This window comes from Stegodyphus dumicola, chromosome 8 (assembly GCF_044657685.1).
Source record: "Stegodyphus dumicola isolate Sdum_Otavi_A_Nest chromosome 8, ASM4465768v1".
Taxonomy (NCBI): domain Eukaryota; kingdom Metazoa; phylum Arthropoda; class Arachnida; order Araneae; family Eresidae; genus Stegodyphus; species Stegodyphus dumicola.
This window is the reverse complement of record NC_140775.1, coordinates 166,269,621-166,290,488: the sequence shown is the minus strand read 5'-3', so window position 1 is coordinate 166,290,488 and position 20,868 is coordinate 166,269,621. Positions and strand designations below refer to the sequence as shown.

Genomic DNA, 20,868 nt, shown 5'->3' with positions numbered 1-20,868 from the left:
GTACGTATGTATATTTTTATTTTGTTGCTAGATAAAAATTCATATTTTTATTGAAAAAAAAATTACAAGTTGGAAGTAGTTAAAGTGCAATGAAAGTTATATTCAATAAATATTGCTAGGAAGCATGTTGAATTAATATTTGTATTGAGACTGCTAGGCTAATGTTATGCATTTATCATATGCAACTTGTTCTTCATCAGAGTAGAAGACATGCATGCCAATGTAAATTTTAAAATCAAGCAAAACAGCAACCTTATTTTTGGCATAGATTTTTTAGAATAATTTTATCATCACTCATCACTGGCGTTTTTTTTTTTTTTTTTTTTTTTTTTTTTTTTTTTTTTTTATCATATTGAATTCGAATAAGCACTGCACTTTATTTCTTGTGTAATATATTTACAAGATATTGGAAATAACCTTAATTCTGTGTTGAACTCTTTCCTGCCGCACCTCTTCACTCTCTCAAAGAAACAAAATTTTTGATTAATTGTATATGGCATCGCTGTGCCCTCTGCAACTTTTTCCGCAGCTCTTCCCATCTGTGCTCCTATTTAAGAGTTGAAAAATTTTGTTAATTACAATCAAAATATAAAAAATAAATGCCTATAAATGCAGTAAACTAATACTGACATTAATATAATAAGTAAAAATGGTATTCATTAAATAATTTTGATAAATGCATACAATTGAGATTATTATTGAAAAGAAACAAATCATCTAACCACCATTATTGACAGTAACAAAACACAAAAATTTGGTATCAGTAAATGAAGAAATGCAATTAATGAATATGCATTAAAATTCAGATTTCAAAAGCATATGAAAATTGAATTGATCTAATTTGCCTCTTGGGTATATGAACAGTGCAGGCCATCTTTGCCTGTTAGAACATCTTGAGTGATGCACCATGTCCTAAAGTAGTTTGCTTTTTGTTTATCTGTCTCCAAGAACAACATCTTCTTTTTTATGCTCAGGAAAGGGATTTAAAAAGTGATAAGCATTCCTCAGTTGCAGTAAATATTGCTGTTTCCATTTAGACCATATTTGCTTGAGAAGTCTCAAATTGTTAGAGTCTCTTAATCAGAAACTTTGTTGAACACCTTTGTAAAGTATAAAAGAAAACTGATATTCTCACATCCTTTAAGTAAGAAATGAGAAGTTGAGGTTCACAAAGCTCATAAATTAATGGTCTGTTGTTTAAAACACATTCTATTCACTATGTATTGTAGTAACTCTTTACATGTCAATAACACTCTTCCTAATATTTTCTTTATAGAGGTTCTCTGATACTCTTCATCAGGCATTCTTAAAATTCTCCTTACCATGGAGAACAATTAGGGATGAATTTCCAAGTGACGCCTTTAGACATTATAGAGTCTTGTAATGTTGGATTTATAATAATTAAGTATTTCTCTTGTGCTGTGATTTTGCATTATCTGTATAGATCATTTTTGTGGCTTCTTTTAAGTAGAGAATGTTGAGGAGATAAAATAAAACTTTTTTTTGACACATCTGAGACCATGTCAATATGCATTGTGCATACTATTGCACACGTAAATAGAACAATGTATACTCTTTTAACATCTCTTTCTCAGCTTTAATGGTAATTCTCTAGTGAAATGAGTTCCTATCACTGTGAAAGGGGAACTTTCAACAGCATGATCTCTCGGCAGTTGCTTTGTTTGTTGTCTAGCAGGTTTCAATGGTATTTCCTACATATAAGGCAAGTAGCAATAACTTTCTCTATTTTTCTGCTTCTAGGTATCCAAAATTTGTTCCTGACTTTGGACAGTGTTGACATAACTCCTGAATAGAATGATTTCGCGTGTTCACTAAATATCATTTGTTCTCTGAACTTAGACTTTGTCAGTCTAATAGAATGCTTTTTGTCATCTATTAACTCTGCTTGGCTAAATAATCTCTTGACACACAAAGTATTTCTACTGCCCAGATATAGTGCTTAACTATAAAGCTTTGAATCAGGCATCATTGGATTATTTTTTCTAGTTATTGAATCTCCGGAGAATATTATCTGCACTTGTTTTATCCACTGTTCTTCAGCTTCTGAAATCTCCAGTGTAGTAAGAGGAATTTCTTCACAAGTATGTAATCTCAGCTTGGCAACAAACTGCTTCACCTAAGCTGCAACTCTTAATAATTTTTCCAGACTGCTGAACTTAGTAATATTTAATGCAATGTTTCTTACTTGAGCAGTTGCATAAATGTAAGTTTTCAAACATTCCAAATTCTGATTATCAATCTGTACTTTAAACTTCCACGAAGCCCAATGATCTTTAGAACCTCTCAACCATAATGTACCATGAATTACCAATATTTTCTTTAAACAATGTATGTGTTACTTCACCACGAGGTAACTTATCTGCAGGATTTTCTGACCCTGGACAATATTTCCACTTATCAGGTGGAGTACAGTCTGTATTTCTGCAACTCCTGTGACTAATGCTGCTATTGATTCCAACCTGGGAAGTAGCATCTTCTTTAATGGTGCTAAACTAGTTTTCTACATTGTAAATAATGTACATTGTGCCCCCCCCCAAAAAAGGACAGTTCTATATCTACTGACTTGTAGAATTGTTCTGGTTTTAACAACATTTTGAATGTATCTTTGGTTTATATCTAATGATAGCTTGTTGTATTCAAATGAATGTTGTACTTCTGTTTCTAATTATTTCACAGTGCTTTGTGCATTAATAATTTCATTATATTTTGATAAATTAGTTTCTCTCTTGATTAACACCACAGCTGATTCTTTCAACAGTTTAATTCATCTTCAATTTTCTTAATTAATTCTGTAACAGTGGTTCCTAACATTAGTGAACATTAACATTAGTGTAACATTAGTGTAACATTAGTGAACCTCTAATATTCTTGTTTTATTCAACTCTTTCGTCTAGACTCATTTTAATTTCCAAAGATAAACGGCATGGAAATAGAAATTGTATCTAAAACAAAATTAATCCACTATATCTTAACCAAACAACAATCGATGCTTTAACAACACTTAAATTCATTAACTTTTGTTTTCAGCTACTTGGCACTAAAACATCAAATGAGAATAATTTTATCATCACTCATCATTGGCGGTTCTTCTTGTGTTGTTGACTTGGAGATTCAATAACTAGAAAAAATAATCCAATGATGCCTGATTCGAAGCTTTACAGTTAAGCACTATATCTGGGCAGTAGAAATACTTTGTGTGTCAAGAGATTATTTAGCCAAGCAGAGTTAATAATAATAATAGCACTACACTTTATTTCCTTCTAATAGCTTATGAATCATAGGTCTATGTACAATTTATTTACATAACGTTGGGAATTACATTAATACCTCGCTGAACTCTCACTCTTGTCACACTTCTTCACTCTCTCAAAGAACTGAAGTTTTATACTGTTAATTATATACAGGCACAGGCAGTGCAGTGCCCTCTACAACTTTTTCCACAATTTTAAATAAAATATCTATTACTTTATATTTTTTGAGTGATCTGTCATAAGTCCCACATATGCACAGTACAGATTTTTTTTGTTCAAAATTTATGCCAAAATAAGGTTGCTCATTTACCTGATTTTAATTGTTTTTTATGTTTATCCATGTGCTGCAATGAAGGGAGTACAAATTACATTTTAATGGCAAAAATTAATTTTGGGGAGTTCTACTTTTTGTGTTCAAAATTGAGTTTTAAATTCTGATTTTCTACATACTTGTCCAGAAAAAAGAAAACTGTACTATAATCAGACTCTGGCGAAAGATATAAATATTAGTCACTTCAGTTTTTCAGTGAAAGGATTTCATTTAGATTTGTGTTTACATATTTATGTTTAGATTCAAAGAACTGCAAAAGTTAATTAAAATTCAGATTCAGTAACATATTTCGTTTCTTTTTTTGACAGAAAATTTTAATATGAAATTTGAAATAACTGAACATATAAAATCCTTAAATCTTTAATTAGGGAATCTTTAGAAGTCAACAAAGTTAAAAAACTTTTATTCTTTTTCTTGAATGAATATTTCCAAAAATTTTTTGTGATATTAAGCTAAATATGAGAATTTTACACATTTGAATTTGCAAAAGAGTGTAATGTACAAAACATATCATTACAGAGCACTTTTGTCGTTAATGAAAAATTTAATTTAAAAGAAGGTTTGGTTTTTATTTTAAAATTGTATGTAATATAAATTAATTAATTTATGCTTGGTTGAGCATTTCGTGTCTTGTATGTTCCATAGGACCTACCCCTCTAAAAAATCTTTAAAAATGTAAGATTCAGTTAAGTGACAAAAGTTTGAAGAGGTGTTTCCAGAATATGAAAATGAACATTTCTGAATGAATATGTAACACAAAAATCATGAAAATCCAATCAAATTTCATTTAAATTAATTTTTATAAATCTGGTACTATAACTATCAGTTAAACTTCATTTTAATGTACATTAAGGTAATATTGCTGTATGTTATGTATTGTATACAAAGCATTAATTATTTTTATTTGATTTCATTTTAACATTTAAAAAGAATTAATGTGTTTTTTACACTTTGTATGATCTAAGGGGGATAATTGTTTATCAAAGGTGATTTTCTTAGCATTGTTGATATTTGTAAATTTATTTGGCATTTAATCAGATTGCATTTAGGCATATAATTTTGCTGCATACAAATATTTTAATTTTTAATTTTGAACAAAATCCTAAGATTTATATTCTGTATCATAAATTTTTAATTCTGTCCTATCAATTTTTAATAAATGCAGTATGCATTATTTTTATTCATACCATATTAAATAATAAATTGCTAAATAAATTTGTATTATATTACTTCACATTATTAATTAGTTATTCAAAAAATATAATTATAATTTTTTACCAACTAATTTAATAAATCATGTTTTGGTGTAACCTAAGAGGCTATGTGTAGCTAAAATCCAATAATGTATCATTCTAGACTGCCGTTGATACATAGTTAAAAAAAAGAAACAATTTTAGGTTTGGCAGTGACAAAACAGGTAGAACTGCTGCAAGCACGTACTTCATTCTATGTTTCAATTCTTCAGTAATAGCTGCATGTGAGGACATAGCCACTATTTGCTTTGCTATAATCAAACGAATCAGTATTCATTTTCTATATTCTTATTATCAGCAATTAAAATGCTATTATCATAGTTACATTTCTAAATTATGGTGCTTGAAATTTCAAAACATAAATTATGTTTTTCATTAATTTTATTTGCAGATTGGTTCATGCCAATTTTTAAAATTCAGTGGTATCACATGCTGAGAGTTGAACAAGGAGCAGACAAAGGGTTTGTATAAATTCTATCTGTAGCATTTCAGGGCTTACGTAGTTGTATTTTATTAAAGTATTGTAGTAACAATTTTGTTGTAAATTTTCTTATGTATTTAAAGTTCTTAGATTAGAATTTATTTCAGAGGAATTCTATACTTTTGAAGAAATCTGTCACATATTAAAATTTGAAAAGTAGAAACATTAGGCACCTCGTAAGCGGGACATATTTTAGCTAACTGACCACTGATAGCCCATCTTAACATAAATTGTTACACCATCTAAGCTGAAACAATCCTTATTCTGTTGCACTTACAGATATGTGCTTGATGAATAACTCCTCTCTCACCCCCTTTTTAATGTTACTCTATGATACAGATGCATTCTCTGTCAAATTTTTAAAATTTTTGCTCAGCCATTTGGGCCATTCAGAAGCGTATATATATGTTATAATTTTGCTTACTTTAACAATAAGCATTTCTTGGAAGATTTCAACAGACTTTTCAGTTTTAAATTTGACAGCATTCTAGTAAGACTTTTACAATAATGTTCACTTCAAATGATACACAAGTGAAAGCTAAATGGATTAACAAATTAAAACTTACATTGTTTGATTCTAAAATCATTAAGGTCAGTAACTGTCATTTATGAAAACTAAATGGTCTACTGAAGCCTGTGTTACCTGGTTTTGAAATCTTCATAGCCGACCTCATCTATAAGCATTGTTATTAATATCTTGTAAAATTAAGTTACTATTTTACATGTATTATGATAGGCAGTATGTTATACCCTGCTAAATCTTGAGGAATATTAATTTATGTCTTCAAACTAAATTTTTGGTTTTCGTTTTCAATAGCCCAAATCAAGTAAGTGATGAAGAATTTATGAAAGATTGTGTCAGATGTGGACGAGTATTAAATACTGATACGCAGGTAACTGAAGTTCAAATTTATTTATGAATATAATGTAAGTTAAACTTTAATGTGTTAATAATAATTATCTTGAAGTAAATATAACAGTTCCCCCCCCCCAATTTAAGGTTTATAGTTGTTTGGGGGAAGTCTCCTGTTTCTTTTTTTATCATTTACAGTTTTTAACACTGCAACTGGCAAGAGATTTCATTAAGAAACCCCAAATTTTCTAAAACTGCCATCAGAAAGAGGTATTTTCGTGACTTTAATGCAAAAATGCACCTGGTATTTTGTATATCTCGATTTATATACTTAAAATGTAATGCCTTCATTTCTTAGATATATTTCAGGATGCATGTTGGGTCAATTGGAATGTTTGGTGGTGTTTCAAATCATAGCATATTTTCTTCTAATTATTTTTTTACTGCTGATCTTGATTGAAGCAGATATATAAATATGGTCTTTTCTGCTCATGCTACTTAATTCTTGCATGTATTGTTGTGTAATTTTTTCCCGAATATAGTGGTAGGTTTGATTCCAGGCAATGTGGTGGCTGCATGGAGATTGTTTTGGTTTTCCCCTTGCATAATGTATATATGAACCAGTTTCCCTTAGAAAGTCTTCTATGAAGGCATCCCTGTCCTTAGGTAGATAGCCTTAGTGTTCTTTGCCATAATCTACCAAGCTAAATCCAGTGGAGTGCTAAGAATGAAGAAATCATGTTATGCACTTTTATTTTATAAAAGGGAAAAATGGTACTGAGAAAATGCAGTTTGAGTAGCATGGAAATTCCAGCTTTATATGATATCTGTTCTGGATCACCATCCAGTTTAAACAAAGACCTATTAAAAGGAGTTGCCACTGAAAACCCACATTATACAGTTCAGAAACTATCAGACAGTCCAAACATTTCAAAAAGTATGTACATGATCATTTGGAGAAGATTTGATATATAAGCTGCTATGGATGTATGGGTATTTCATACTTTAACTGAGCAGAATATGCTTATTTGAATTTTGGCTTCTAATTCTTTGCTGAAGAGAAATAAAGAAACTACTTTTTTTTAAATTAGTATTCATTACATTATTTTAATTTGTGTGAGAAAAATTTCATGATGTTAGCCAAAAAACCTTCTTTAGTATCATTGAGAGGGCCGGCATCCCCAAAAGTTGCCACCAAATTAGACAAAAAATTTGGAAAAATACCATTACCATATGACTATTTTAAAAGCAAAAATCAAATGAGTGTCCAAAATTGACCACTTGTTGAGGTGTTGTCTTCCATCATGACTATCCCTGCTCAGCTTCACATTTTGCTGTCAAAACAAGAACTTATTGATAGGGGATGTTTTGTGTCACTTCCCATATTTGCTAGACCTTGCCTCTTGGATTTTCACTTCTTCAGGTCACTTCAAAATTCTTTGAATGACCTGGACTAAACTTCTTTGAAGAGTTTTAACTTTTGTATTGCTTCATTTGTATTTATCATAAAAAAATCATAGAACTTTCCAGGTGACTCAATACTTTCTTTTTTTTTTTGTCAGGTGCAGCTGATCAGATTGATACCTGTTGAACACTTTGCTCTCTCATTTATTATTGGCGGCCTACCAGCGGCCGAGCGGTAAAGTTATAATGTGTATAATAGTTTCCCTTAGAAAGTCCTCCACGAAGGCATCCCTCTCCTTAGGCAGATAGCCCTAGTGTGCTTTGCCATAATTAAATAAACCAAACCAAATCATTTATTATTGGCAAATGTCAATACCATCTACTTTTCAGTAGCTTAGTACCTTCCCATAGCATCAAGTGTTCTCATGCCTCTGAGAAAGTGAAGGGGTTGATTGTTCATTAATACTGATATACCATGCCCATGCACATGATACTTAAAAAGCTTTTCTGTAGTCTAATTTAAGCATTTTGGATACTTGTGTACTTAGTGATCAATTATTAAAAAAAAAAAATAAGGGAAGGGAATCATATTTATGCACTACACCTGTCTCTATATAGTGTTACGAAAATCTTTTTTTGGTTTTCCTCTCATGGCATATTTTTTATTTATTTATTTTTTTTTTTTTTTTGAAAAAAATATAAATGTCTTAACAGTTTACTGAAACATGAAACTTTATTTATTCAGTTGTATTTTTACACTAGACATGACTTTTTTTTTCAGAAATGGTTTGTTTTAATTACATCAAAAAAATTAACACCAAGAAAGTTTTGGATTAATTTTAATATTTAGTAGATGTTTGAAAGTTTACCCCATTCTTCAAGTCAAATATTTTCTATCATTGCAAAAATTCTCTCAACTGAAACAGATATTCCAGGCAAAGGTATTGCAAATTAAACCATTTTAGAAAAATTGCAATGTAAATAACAGTGTGGGGAAAATATATTTCAGGGTATCCCTTGGTGAAAATTGGCAATTTTTTTGGTGCTATTCCTGTTCATGTGTGTATAAAAATTGTCACGTTTATGCTCACGATTCTTTTTTTTTTTTTTTTTTTTTTTATATATATAAAAACAAAAAATTTAATGAAGAACTTATGTACATTATTTACATTATTGAAAGCAACAATCATACATATATTATAAATTTTCCCATCATAGGGCCAATATTCGTTTATCAAGAACAATTACCGCTATGCGGCCAAGAACAGATCATTTCAAGGCGTCGCCCTCAAGCTTAACTAAAAAGAGTATTACATTCCTTCTCTGCCGCCAGTCACGTGACCTAGTCGGCGACAGATGATAAAAAATAAAAGAAAAAATGAATCCATCGGAGGGAAAAAGAAATAATTTCAACAAACTCCCCCCCGATGAACAATAGGTTCATCATAAATTTAACTAACTATTACAATATTACTATAACAATAAGAAACAAATAAAAATTACTTACATATACAGGTCACATTATATCAATAATTTCTTAACACCAAGAAAAAAAAGTTTTTCTGAAACTATAGAAAAAACAAAACATTTAAATTAACATTTCTCAAGATCACCACAAATCATTAAACCAAGGAAAATAATAATGAATAAATGAAAACATTATGAAAAAGAACATTTTTTTTTATCATCAGTTTATCAGTCATTCAGTCCAATTTTTTTTTTTTTTTTTTTTTACCAGTCACTGATTATTGCAATTACTGATATCATCAATTTCTAAATTGTACAATAGCTGCACTGGACGTTTGATTACCGAATTACCAGTTTTCACTTCACACGATCTGATCATTCCATCTCTACCAATAAAGGTTTTGGTTATTCTTCCTAATTTCCACCAGCTTCTAGGTAAATTTTCATCATGAACAAGTACTATATCATTTACGTTGAATGCAGATGGTTTCTTCTGACCGGTATAATGAGCAGATCTCAAGCACAGGAGATATTCTTTTTTCCATCTGTTCCAAAAGTGATTTATTAGATTTTCTCGTGTACGGAAACGTTTTAACATTACTTCTCTGGAACCTGGTAAATTCAAGTCATTCCTCCTTACAGCTGGCAAACTCAAGAGTCGTTTACCAATCAACAGGTGGGCTGGAGTAAGTGCGGAGGGCTCTTCAAGATCAGAAAAGACGTATGTTAATGGACACGAGTTTATCATCGCTTCTATTTCAAGCAAAAGCGTTTCTAATTCACTTTGAGTCGAAGATGATTTCCCAATGTTCTTTCTTAAACTAGTTTTTACACTGCGAACTAAACGTTCATAAAAACCGCCCCACCAGGCAGCACGTTCCACAATATATTTCCATGTGATTCCATGCGAAGCATAAAATTTTTTAACTTCAGGGTGGTTAATCACTTTCCACATTTGCTTTAATTCAAGTTCGGCTCTTTTAAATGTTCTAGCATCGTCCGAGTACACAGTGGAACACAAACCTCTTCGGGATACGAACCTGCGGAACGCAAGTAAAAATTCTTCAGTGCTCATGCCTTTTACGAGCTCAAGGTGAATAGCTCTTGTAGTAGCGCAAGTAAACAATAAAATGTAGTATTTGTTGTCATTTTCTTTTACATACAAAGGACCTGTAAAATCGAGTCCACAAATTGCGAAAGGTGGAGATTCATTAACACTATCCGCTGGAAGAGGTGCAGTGATTTGTTGTCCAGGATGTACATAATATTTTTTGCATATTAAGCATTTACTCAGGATTGATTTGACGTATTGTTTTCCTCTTTAAGAGCCAGAATTTTTCACGTATATGCACTAGAGTATCCGATACACCCGCATGATAAACCTTTTCATGAGCGTCTCGTACTACTAATTCACTTAATTTATGTTTTGAAGGGATTACTATTGGATGTTTGTTGTTAAATAGTAGGTTTGACTTTTGTAACCGACCTCGTACCAAAAGTAGACCTTCATCTGATAATATGGGATTTAATTCGAACAATTTTGAATCTTTTGGAATATGCTTGTTTTCTCTTAGAGACTTTATAACTTCAGGAAAACTATATTCTTAAGCTTGTTTTAACCAAAAGATTTCAGATTTACTGATTTCTTCTGCTGAAATTTCTGCAAAATTTCTATTTTCCCTTTTTACTTTTAAATTTGATATAAATCTGAAAATCCAAACAGTCACACGATAAAGTTTTTTCAAGGAACTAAATTTTGTCAAATTCATGAGTGGAACATTTTCAGCTTTGTCTGTTTTGATCAAACACGCTAGGATAGCTTCCGAGTTTCGAGATTCTTCTGATACATCATGTAATTTTGACGTCGATAGTTTGGGTTTTGGCCATTGACTTTCAGGTAACGAAAGAAATGCAGGGCCATGCCACCATTTCGAAGAATCTATCAATTCTTTTGCAGAACAACCCTTTGTTATTAGATCTGCAGGTTTGAGTTTTCCTTCGCAATGTCTCCATGAACAAGGATCTGAAATTTCATGTATTTCTGAAATTCTATTAGCAATGAAAGGTTTCCATCTTTTAGCTGTACCTTTAATCCAATGTAGAACTATTTCCGAATCTGACCATAAAATGACATTTGAAATATGTAGAATATTTTTCAGGTAGTTGGCAACCCTAGCACCCACCAGTGCTCCCATCAATTCAAGGCGGGGAATAATGGTGCAACACGTGATTTTGCCAAAACAAATGTAGTTTCAAATTTATCTTCATCAGTTCTGTATCTCAAGTATGCGACTGAGCCATACGCATTCGGATTAGCGTCACTAAAAGTGTGTAACTGAACAGTGTCCCTGTCTAAATTTGGTACATGAAAATAATATCTGGGAATTTTCAACATTTTAAGTTCTTTTATTTCAGAGAGCCATATTTTCCAGTCATTTTCGAGTTCTCCAGAAAAGATCTCATCCCAAGGTACCCCTTGAAGCCATAGCTGTTGCAATAAACATTTAATTCGAATTACAAAGGGTGCGATAAATCCAGATGGGTCAAAAATTTTGGCTGCTATTTTTAATACATTACATTTGGTACATTCAGTGTTTATAGAGGACAGTAAGGGTGTTAATTCTAGTCCTAAGACATCTTCATCATTGTTCCATATTAAACCTAGTACTTTTAAGGATGTACATGGAGTGTCACTATTGAGAGAGATTAAATTTTCCTCAAGCCATTTCTGCTTAAGCTCTAGGGAATTGGTTTCGAATTTTCTTAGATTTAGACCTCCTTCAGCAAGAATTTTAACAGATTCATTTGATAGATTAAGCGCTTCTTCAACAGTTGTCGCTCCAGAAAATAGGTCATCCACGTAAAGATTTGAGTTAAGCATTTCAAAAGTCTTAAAGTTAGAATTCTTGTACTTATCAATGTGATGTTTTATTGTGCAGGCAAGGATGAAAGGACTACAAGTTACACCAAAGGTTGCTCTTGTCATTTTGTAAGAAATTACACTCTCTTTTCTATCAAGGTTTTTAAAATAAAGAAATCTCAGATAATCTCTGTCTTCTTCTGCGATTGATATTTGAAGGAATGCCTTTTCGATATCTGCCGAAAAGGCGATCCTATTTTCGCGGAATTTCAAAATAACGTCGAAAACATTTGGATTTAGATTTGGCCCTGGATGAAGACAATCATTGAGAGAAAGAGCATCATTTGATTTTGAATAAGCATCGTAAACCTTTGTTGTTGTTTTGTCGTCTCTAATTACAGGATGGTGAGGCATATAATAAGAATTAAGTGTCAAGCTGTTTTCAGGGCATACTTCTACAATTTCTAAATGTTCTTGTTCCCTGAGAATATTGTTGTATTCTTCAAATAACATTTCATTACACTTAAATTTATTTTCTAGGCTAGCAAATCTTCTTTTAGCCACTTCAAGATTATTTCTCAATAAATCGTGAGATTTGCTCCATAGTAACCTTGCCTCATAACGACCATTTTTAAATTTCAAATTATTTTGAAAGTCATTTATGATTTCTAAATCTCTAGAATTCTTTTCGTTATTCTCAACAATACCCATGACTTCTAAATCCCAAAATTTCTTCAGTTCATCATTTTCACTCTCAACTGATACACTAAAACAATTTATTTTTCTATTTTTTGATTCTATCTGCCCCTGAATAGTATGTCCGAAAATAGTTTCTGAAATGTATAAATGTTTTCCAATTTTTCCTACAATACTTAATTGAATTTGCCATAAAAAGTCTGACCCTAGTAAAATAGTTATTTCCCGTTCATGCCCTGTATCAGCAGGATTAAATCCTCTCATTTTCAAGCGTTGAATCAAACCTTTGTCTGGAATTTTGACTGTAGCGCCAGTTATTTTTTCAACTACCAAGGCTTCAATATTTATGGTATTGCTTGGTTGCGAAACATTTTGTAATTCAAGAGAAACTACGTCAAATGATGATTCTTGTGGTTTTCGTCCGCCAAATGAATATACTAATAAATTTTCTTTTCTAATAGGCTTTAAATTCAGTTTTCTTACTAAATTTTCTTTTATAAAGCATTTTTCTGAACCACTATCACACAAAACCCTTGCATGGATTTTGTTTTCACCACCAGAGACACATACAATACAAGTTTGGAGTAATGTAGAAATAGTTTTATTTTTCTGTTCAGAAACGCAAGATACTAAGGTTGTGGATTTATCTGCGTTAATATTTTCAGGACTTTCATGTTTTTCTGATTTATTACAGAACAGCTCATTGTGAAATTTATTACCACATTTCGAACATGGGGTTGATTTACTTTTACAGTTAGAAGACAGGTGTGATTTTAAGAAACACTTGTAACAGTGTCCTCCCTTCTTCAATTTAAAACATTTCTCTTGGTCTGTATACCTTTTACAACCCAAGCTTGTATGATCCGAAGAGTCACAAAATACACAAAATATTTTTATAGAAGTGTTCAAGGCAGCAGCCGAAGGAACACTTTTCGTAGAAGAAAAGTTCTGATTATATTTTTGTTTGGAATTAAAATTAGTGTAAGTGTCATGTATTTTATTACTAGAAGAATTATTTACTAATATTGTGGCCTCACGGGCACGTAAATCTTCTCTTATAAATTCCAATAGGTCATTGACCTTATACTCATTTTCTGTATTATTTTTCTTATGAAATTCTAGAACCATGTTTTCTGGTAACAATTTTAACAGTATAGGCAAAAGTAGATGCCCGTATGAACCTGTTTTTATCCCCATTGACTTGAGATTTCTGATATGTATTTCACATTTATCATACAGATTTCTAAGTCCCCTTATATTATTTGATGATTTTACTGGCTCTAAGTTCAAAATTTTATTTATATGACAGTTTATGATTGTATCACGCCTACCATATCTTTCGTTTAACAATTTTAGGCATTCATCATAATTTTCATCAGTGAGATCAAACCCTGATACAACATTATATGCAGTACCTGTCAAAAGAGATTTCAGGTATTGAAATTTACTTATTTTTGACAAAGAATCATTGTTATCCACAGCATTCTTGAAACAGTTAATAAATTCTAAATAAGTACTGGGATCACCAGAGAAATTTTCAATATTTAATTTCGGCAACTTAACTGCCGCAACAAATTTACTTTCGATTACAGGAGTTACAGGTACATTTTGAACTACGTTAACTTCGGTATCTGCTTTACATTTTCTTAACCTATTCTTAATTTTGGATTTCATACTCAAAATTTTATGAGAGTATTCTTCAACCGATTTTAATTCTTTTTCATATTCAGCTTTATCTTCAATCAATTTATCTATCTCTTTATCAATTTCATTTAAAGAATTTTCTTTTTCTGACAAAATATCCTGACACTCTAACAAGGAATCTGTGTCAGTTCTTTCAATCGCTGCTACCAGCAAATCTTCTGCTTTATTTATTTGTTTAGTGATTGCAGATCTGATAGCAGCTCTTTTCGACTTTAATTTGTCTATATTTTCCATATTTCAAGTAATGGAATATAACCTTATAAAATTCAACAAATAATTGTAACAAAAATTAAAGTACAGTATTTCAATATTTTAAGCACTTCCTTTAAAAACAATATATTTATAGTCCACAAATTTCCTTCGATTAAGATAAATTATTTTTTTAAGCATCAATGAAGTATTATTCTTTCAAGTAATATTTCAATAAAACAACATAAATATTCAATACTTTTATTCAACTCATTATTTTTCAAGGTTGAATACTTCAAGAATGAAAGAAAATGGCTTACCTGATATTTTCAGGTATCCTTCCATTATTCCAGCATAGAACTATATTCAACTATATTCAGTTTCTTTTTCACAGTATCTAAAGGTCCGGGAATTTCGGCACCAAAAACATGTGTATAAAAATTGTCGTTTATGCTCACAAATTCATGATTCTATTTTTTTTTTTTTTTTTTTTTTTTTTTTTTTATAAAAACAAAAAATTTAATGAAGAACTTATGTACATTATTTACATTATTGAAAGCAACAATCATACATATATTATAAATTTTCCCATCATAGGGCCAATATTCGTTTATCAAGAACAATTACCGCTATGCGGCCAAGAACAGATCATTTCAAGGCGTCGCCCTCAAGCTTAACTAAAAAGAGTATTACATTCCTTCTCTGCCGCCAGTCACGTGACCTAGTCGGCGACAGACGATAAAAAATAAAAGAAAAAATGAATCCATCGGAGGGAAAAAGAAATAATTTCAACACATGTGCTATGCCTTCCCAACTAAAATGGGGTCCAAAACATAATGCAGTAAAACATAATTAAAACATACAAAAATAACAATCTCAATAAACTGCATTTTAAATCATAATAAAACAAGGAAGTAACATAAAAACGGAAATACATGTTATCTAATCTGCACAGTACAAAAGGGAAATGTCGACTTATCTTATTTAGAAATTTCTTTGTCTTTGGTGTGTGGCACAGAGAATTCCGTAACAGCATCCAAAACTGTTTAAAATTATCTGAACTAGAATCTGCATACTTCTGTCACCACATAAATTCGCAAAAGTAAGAATCAAAACTATCCTCTGTCATGCCAGACTGTCAGTGGCATTTCTTTCTAAAATCTATATTTGTTACACCCCACATACCTATGATGGTGTTGATATGAGTTCCAGCTTCCGGATCTTTAAATGTCACTGCGTGATTTACTGAGAGGTGAATGAAACCATTATCAGAAAGACAATTTACAACCTCCAGCAATTGGATATGATTGTTGTTCCAGGTAAGGTTATTCCATTGAATTACGTCCAACAAAGTTTCTTTTCTTCTGTTCTCAACCACTTCTTTTGAAGTGGAGACTTCTTTTGAAGTTCTTCAAGTCTTTTGAAGTCTTCAAAAGAAGTGGTTGAGACTTCTTTTGATGTCTCAACCACTTCTTTTGAACACTTTCTGCTTCCTCGTTCTGTACCACCAAACAATCAGTTCACCATCGGCAGCCATTTTATGATGTAAAGGACAAAATAAGCAATGTACTTCCTAACCGACATCCAACGTAGAAATAAACCCCCAGAAATGTTCTTCCAACAATCAAAATCACCGCCATCATGCATTGCAATCAGACATGCCATGATAGGGTTTCCAAAACATAACCATGAAATACTCAGGCTACTATAAATGAAACAACAACTTGGCAATAAATGAAACAGCAGTTTGGTGATAATCCAAGGGGTACTCCAAAATATAGACTACCCTATCAGTCTTTTGAAACACTTTAAAAATTGCTTTCTGCTTCTCTTCAATAGTATCTAGTACTGTTTCAGAATCTGAACCACAACCTATCCTTAGGTTTTGAATTAACCGTTTCAACAATGTATGTTCATAAATTGGTCATTAATATTCGTGGAATGTTTTATAATTTCATTAACAACTTGTGCATTTTGTTCTAAATCAGACCAAGCAATTTCATTTTGGAAATTTATCCACTGAAATTTAATAACTTTATCAATACTGGTTCTCAACAACTCTTAAGTACTGGATACTAGATTTAAATTTCTATGTTTAAAAAAAATTTTTTTTTCCCTAATTCCTTAACATCATCATTTTCTTTAAACTGCATAACAATTCTGGCAGAAGATGGTATAAATTTGTGGACTTTTTTTTCCTGACAAAGTTGAAAAATTAATTCAGTATATGCGTAAAATGTTACTGCGATTGAATTAGCTTCTAAATTATTAAAATAAATGTAGAGTACCAAATAAAAATTTTAAAATTAATTCACTTTCTAAATTAAAAAAAAATCAAATAATAATTTTGGCAATTATAGTTATATCGCAAAATATGAAATGTTTTTTCAGGCCATCAAAACTGGAAAGACTTCTTTTTACTGCAAGTAACAAAGCAGGGAACCTTGTGCTGCTATGAGATAATATTCTTTTGTAATCTGTTTCCACAAATTCACTTGACTCTTTATGTTTTGTTTGTCTTACTGTATATATGTGAAACATTTCTAAATTTTTATAACAATAACTTCTAGGTCCAGGTGTACAGAATGACATGCTGTTTGTACTGAATTTTGTATAACAGTCAATCCTTAAAATAGGTGTATCTAAATCACTCTGAACTTTTCTGACCACATTTTCATTCCCCCTTTCTCTTCACAACATGAAAATTACTGTTAGTGTTATCATTAGTCTAATAGTTTCTTTTTCTTCAACTTCATGTTTTGCACTGCAAAAGAAAAAATTTGGGCAGTTTCATGTGACACTTCATTGAAATTTAAAACTTTAACTTGAATTCTCTCCTTCAGACTGAAATATCATACAACAGTCAGAGCAAGTTTTGCTTCACTTCTATTTGAGATATCCATCATTTTACTGTTACATAATTAATGTTTTCCAAAGTATGCAGCACATTATCAAATAGTATAAATGGTGGGATAAGGTTGACAATAATTTGCCTCGGTTTTGGTTCTAGCAGATGAAAATTTTGAAATCTAAACCTTTTTAACCAGTTTATATTTGCTTTCTGATGTTTTGAAACTGACTTTGTGTCTAGCAGTGCAGTATGAAAGTGTAGCTTATTTAGCAGCACACTCCAGGTTATTGTTCTTCTGATCTTTGGTTTTAAAAAAAAATAAATAAATAAAACTCTCATGTTTTCTGAAGCAGTAGACTTAATAACACTTCTTTTGTTAGCTGTTTACATGTGATCTTCAATATCATCGTTTCCCTCATGTGCAAGAGAAAATTCTCCAATATAGAGTGTGCAATAAACACATTCATTGTTACTGTTATTACACATTTTCAAAAATTTGTATTCCTCTTGCAGGTTAGCTTAGGACACACATATTCTTTTCCCCATTGCTAAACTATGAAGCAAAGAAATGAATAGCAATAAAATGATCAAATACTTGTAGACAAGCTACTTCACACACGAAAACATCATAAACACATTGCCTCTGTTGTGTTTCATATGACTGAGTAAAATGTTATAATGTGACCAGTAACCATGCTGTCTGCACTAATACCAGACATATGGTAAGCCTACTCATATATTATAGTGGCTTATATACCCAATCTTCTTCACTTGATAATATACTGTGCTGTTTAAAATATTTTGTTTGTGTGTTATAGTTCCTGAAATTTATAATGGGGATTTTCAGAGATTTTTAGTAGATCCTAATTTCCAAAGGAGTAATTTGCGGAACTGTGTCTTCAGAAACAGCACAAATTTTATGAGCAGTCTGACTAGTAATTTTTTCTTTTTTTTTTAAACTAAAAGAGTATAGCATGATGAAAATGAGCTGTTGGATTCTCCATTCTTAGCACTGCACTGAAACAAAAATTATAGCGCAATTATGTTAGAAGTATTCAATTTGAACTGGAAAAACGTATCTAAACATCTGTTTCAATCGAGGTCCTTATTAGCAGTAACAAAATAATTTCAGAAGGAAAAGCACTTTGATTTGAAAAATAGCAGACCTTTCCAGATGATCTAATACTTTCATTCAAACAGTGTTCTATGTAGAAAGGAAACAGGAGAACCGGGTGCTTCCTTTTATATATGAAATGGAATTTTTGACTTTATACAGTTGTTAGCATTTTGATTTCAATAACTATTACTTAAATAAAAATTATTAGATAAATTTATGTTCAAGTCGAACTTTGTGTATGCTTGATGATATGATCATGAGTTTCTTCTGTTCATTTTCTTTTAAATTTAGCATAGCTGGAGGTGGACAGGCTTCAACTTTGGTTTTGACATAGTCATATTTTATGCAAGAGGGTAAGGCTTTCTACAATTATCTTTATTATTTAATTTTGTTTAGGTTATTGACACAAATTCATATCTCTCAAATTTTTTTTGTTGAACTTTTCATTATATTGCTCCCATTTTAAATTAGTTTTCTCTGGTATTATAATAACGTAAATTGCTACAGATAGAATTAAATACCAGACAGCAACTTCTAATGAAACATATAGTAATTAAAAAAAAACTTACAGCAATCTGAGTTGCATGGAGCAGCAGAAATTGGTATATGATATTCAGATCTGCACAAGTGCTCTTAAAGGTTCCTGTCATATCTTCTGTGACTGCTAACAGATGAATGAACCACTGATCCATGAGTTCTAACTCCATAGTACCTAAGAAGTTTGAACTCATGAAATTTCCATAAGACTCTTTGTGATGAGAAAGGAAGCAGAAATAGAACTTCAAAACAAAAATTAGTTTGTTTTCAAACAAGAAAAATATTGATAACAGTTTAAGCTCTTAACTGTTTGCAAACAAGAAAAATATTGATAACAATTTAAGCTCTTAACCAAAGTAAGAAGATTTTTGGGGGAATTCAGAAAAATCTAATTCTTTAATTGAAAACCTTTTTTGGGGTAATTTCACAAATATACCTGAATACATAATTCACAACTAGCAGTGCTGTAAATGAAGTATTTATTCATTGTATGTTCCTTAACCACTTAAGTGCCAAGTGAATCAGTCCAGAAATTGACTCCCTTTATTTATTGTAAGATTTTACAAGTTTTACTATTATAACTTGAGTATAACCTTTTTTTGGACAGTGGTAAATGTTGCTAAAAATTTCTTCTATTTTTGACACTGCACTTGGACAGCTTGAAGCAGGTGGTAAAATTTTCATTCAGTATATACTATAGCAGTTCATTTTGAGATGCATTGTTTTTAGATTAGATTTGCTGTGTTATTAAATTTTAAGTAAAAGAGCATTTTATTAATGCTTAAGAATATTGTGTTGTTAGTATTTTAACTTTTCTTATGTTAAATTTTAAAAAAATTGTTACATATTTGTATATTTCCTGGAATCCCCCTCCCCAAGTTTTTTACTTGGTGTGAGACATTTTATTTCAATGAAAGCAACAACTTGTTTCATTAAAATTCTTATGAAATTTTGAATTCTTTTGAAATTCCATCTTTGTGATTTATATGATAAAACATATACAGGTTGCGTAAATTTCTTGATCTATTTCCTTGATCACTTCACCTGAATTTTCTACTGTCAAATGCTACAAAAGCTCTCCTGGAATTTTTTGATTTTATATTATAATCGTTCTTGTTTTGTTTTGTAGTGATTTTTTCCAGAATTTTCCGATATATCAAGAAATTGAAAAAATTTGCAATGTCTTTGATGAGACTCAAACACAAGACTTCCTTATTGCCAGCCGTATATGCTATGCAGTTACACCATGAAGGCATGCAGTAAGGAGTTAGAAAATATGTTATACACTTTCCTTTTTAAAGAGCGACTGGGAAGGAGGGGACTCAGTCACCAAATCCTGGTGACAATGAGTTAGTGTTCACCCCCTTTTTTTTTTTTTTTTTTTTTTTTTTTAGTTTGGGTGCCCCTTGTAGAGTTTTTTTAAGTATTTCAAAGTCAGGAAAGAGAAGAAGTTTGCAATGCCCACACCAGGATTTGAAACTGGACCTCCAGATTGCCAGCTGTACATGCTGTACAGTTACATTACCAAGGCACATGGTAAGGAGGAAGAAAATACCCTACAGTTTCTTCACTGCACCCTATAGTTTCACCCTATAGTTTCTTCTTAGTTTATTTGATGAGCTTTTTTTAGCCATCTCAATTGTTCGCAGTTACAAACAATCTGGAGTAGGTTTTTGAAAGAGGTAAAAAAGAGCAACATTAAATGACATTTTTTTCCCATTGAAAACAAAAATGAAAATTAAAGTATTTATTTGCTAAAGCTAAATCTAAATATTTCTATATATTTGCTAAAATTAAATCTGCGCTATATAACCATTACTTAAAATTCATTGAGTAGTGAGTAGAATTCTCAG

The 20,868-nt window shown here is 31.1% G+C and overlaps 1 protein-coding gene and 1 long non-coding RNA gene across 5 annotated transcripts in view; one reads left to right on the top strand and one right to left on the bottom strand.

The window, feature by feature from the left end:
* The window catches only part of LOC146996019 (uncharacterized), a 59,192-nt gene that overhangs the window by 17,121 nt on the left and 21,203 nt on the right, over nucleotides 1–20,868 (bottom strand). Inside the window, exons 2-3 of one of the 3 annotated variants that reach the window (XR_015042795.1) lie at nucleotides 19,048–19,190; nucleotides 418–547 (exon numbers count right to left, since the gene is read on the bottom strand). This is a non-coding gene — a long non-coding RNA (uncharacterized LOC146996019). Of the gene's footprint in view, nucleotide 1; nucleotides 548–19,047; nucleotides 19,191–20,868 lie in introns of those variants that run through there. The other 2 variants (XR_015042796.1, XR_015042797.1) reach the window with 2 other exon arrangements.
* gcl (germ cell-less) overlaps nucleotides 1–20,868 on the top strand; it is a 53,030-nt gene that overhangs the window by 23,005 nt on the left and 9,157 nt on the right. Inside the window, exons 10-13 of one of the 2 annotated variants that reach the window (XM_085822698.1) lie at nucleotides 5,248–5,317; nucleotides 6,155–6,230; nucleotides 7,753–7,829; nucleotides 18,770–18,831. In XM_085822698.1, the coding sequence (XP_085678824.1) occupies nucleotides 5,248–5,317; nucleotides 6,155–6,230; nucleotides 7,753–7,829; nucleotides 18,770–18,812 (266 nt within the window). In that variant the 3' untranslated portion in view covers nucleotides 18,813–18,831. The remainder of the gene's footprint in view (nucleotides 1–5,247; nucleotides 5,318–6,154; nucleotides 6,231–7,752; nucleotides 7,830–18,769; nucleotides 18,832–20,868) is intronic. The other variant, XM_085822697.1, reaches the window with a different exon arrangement.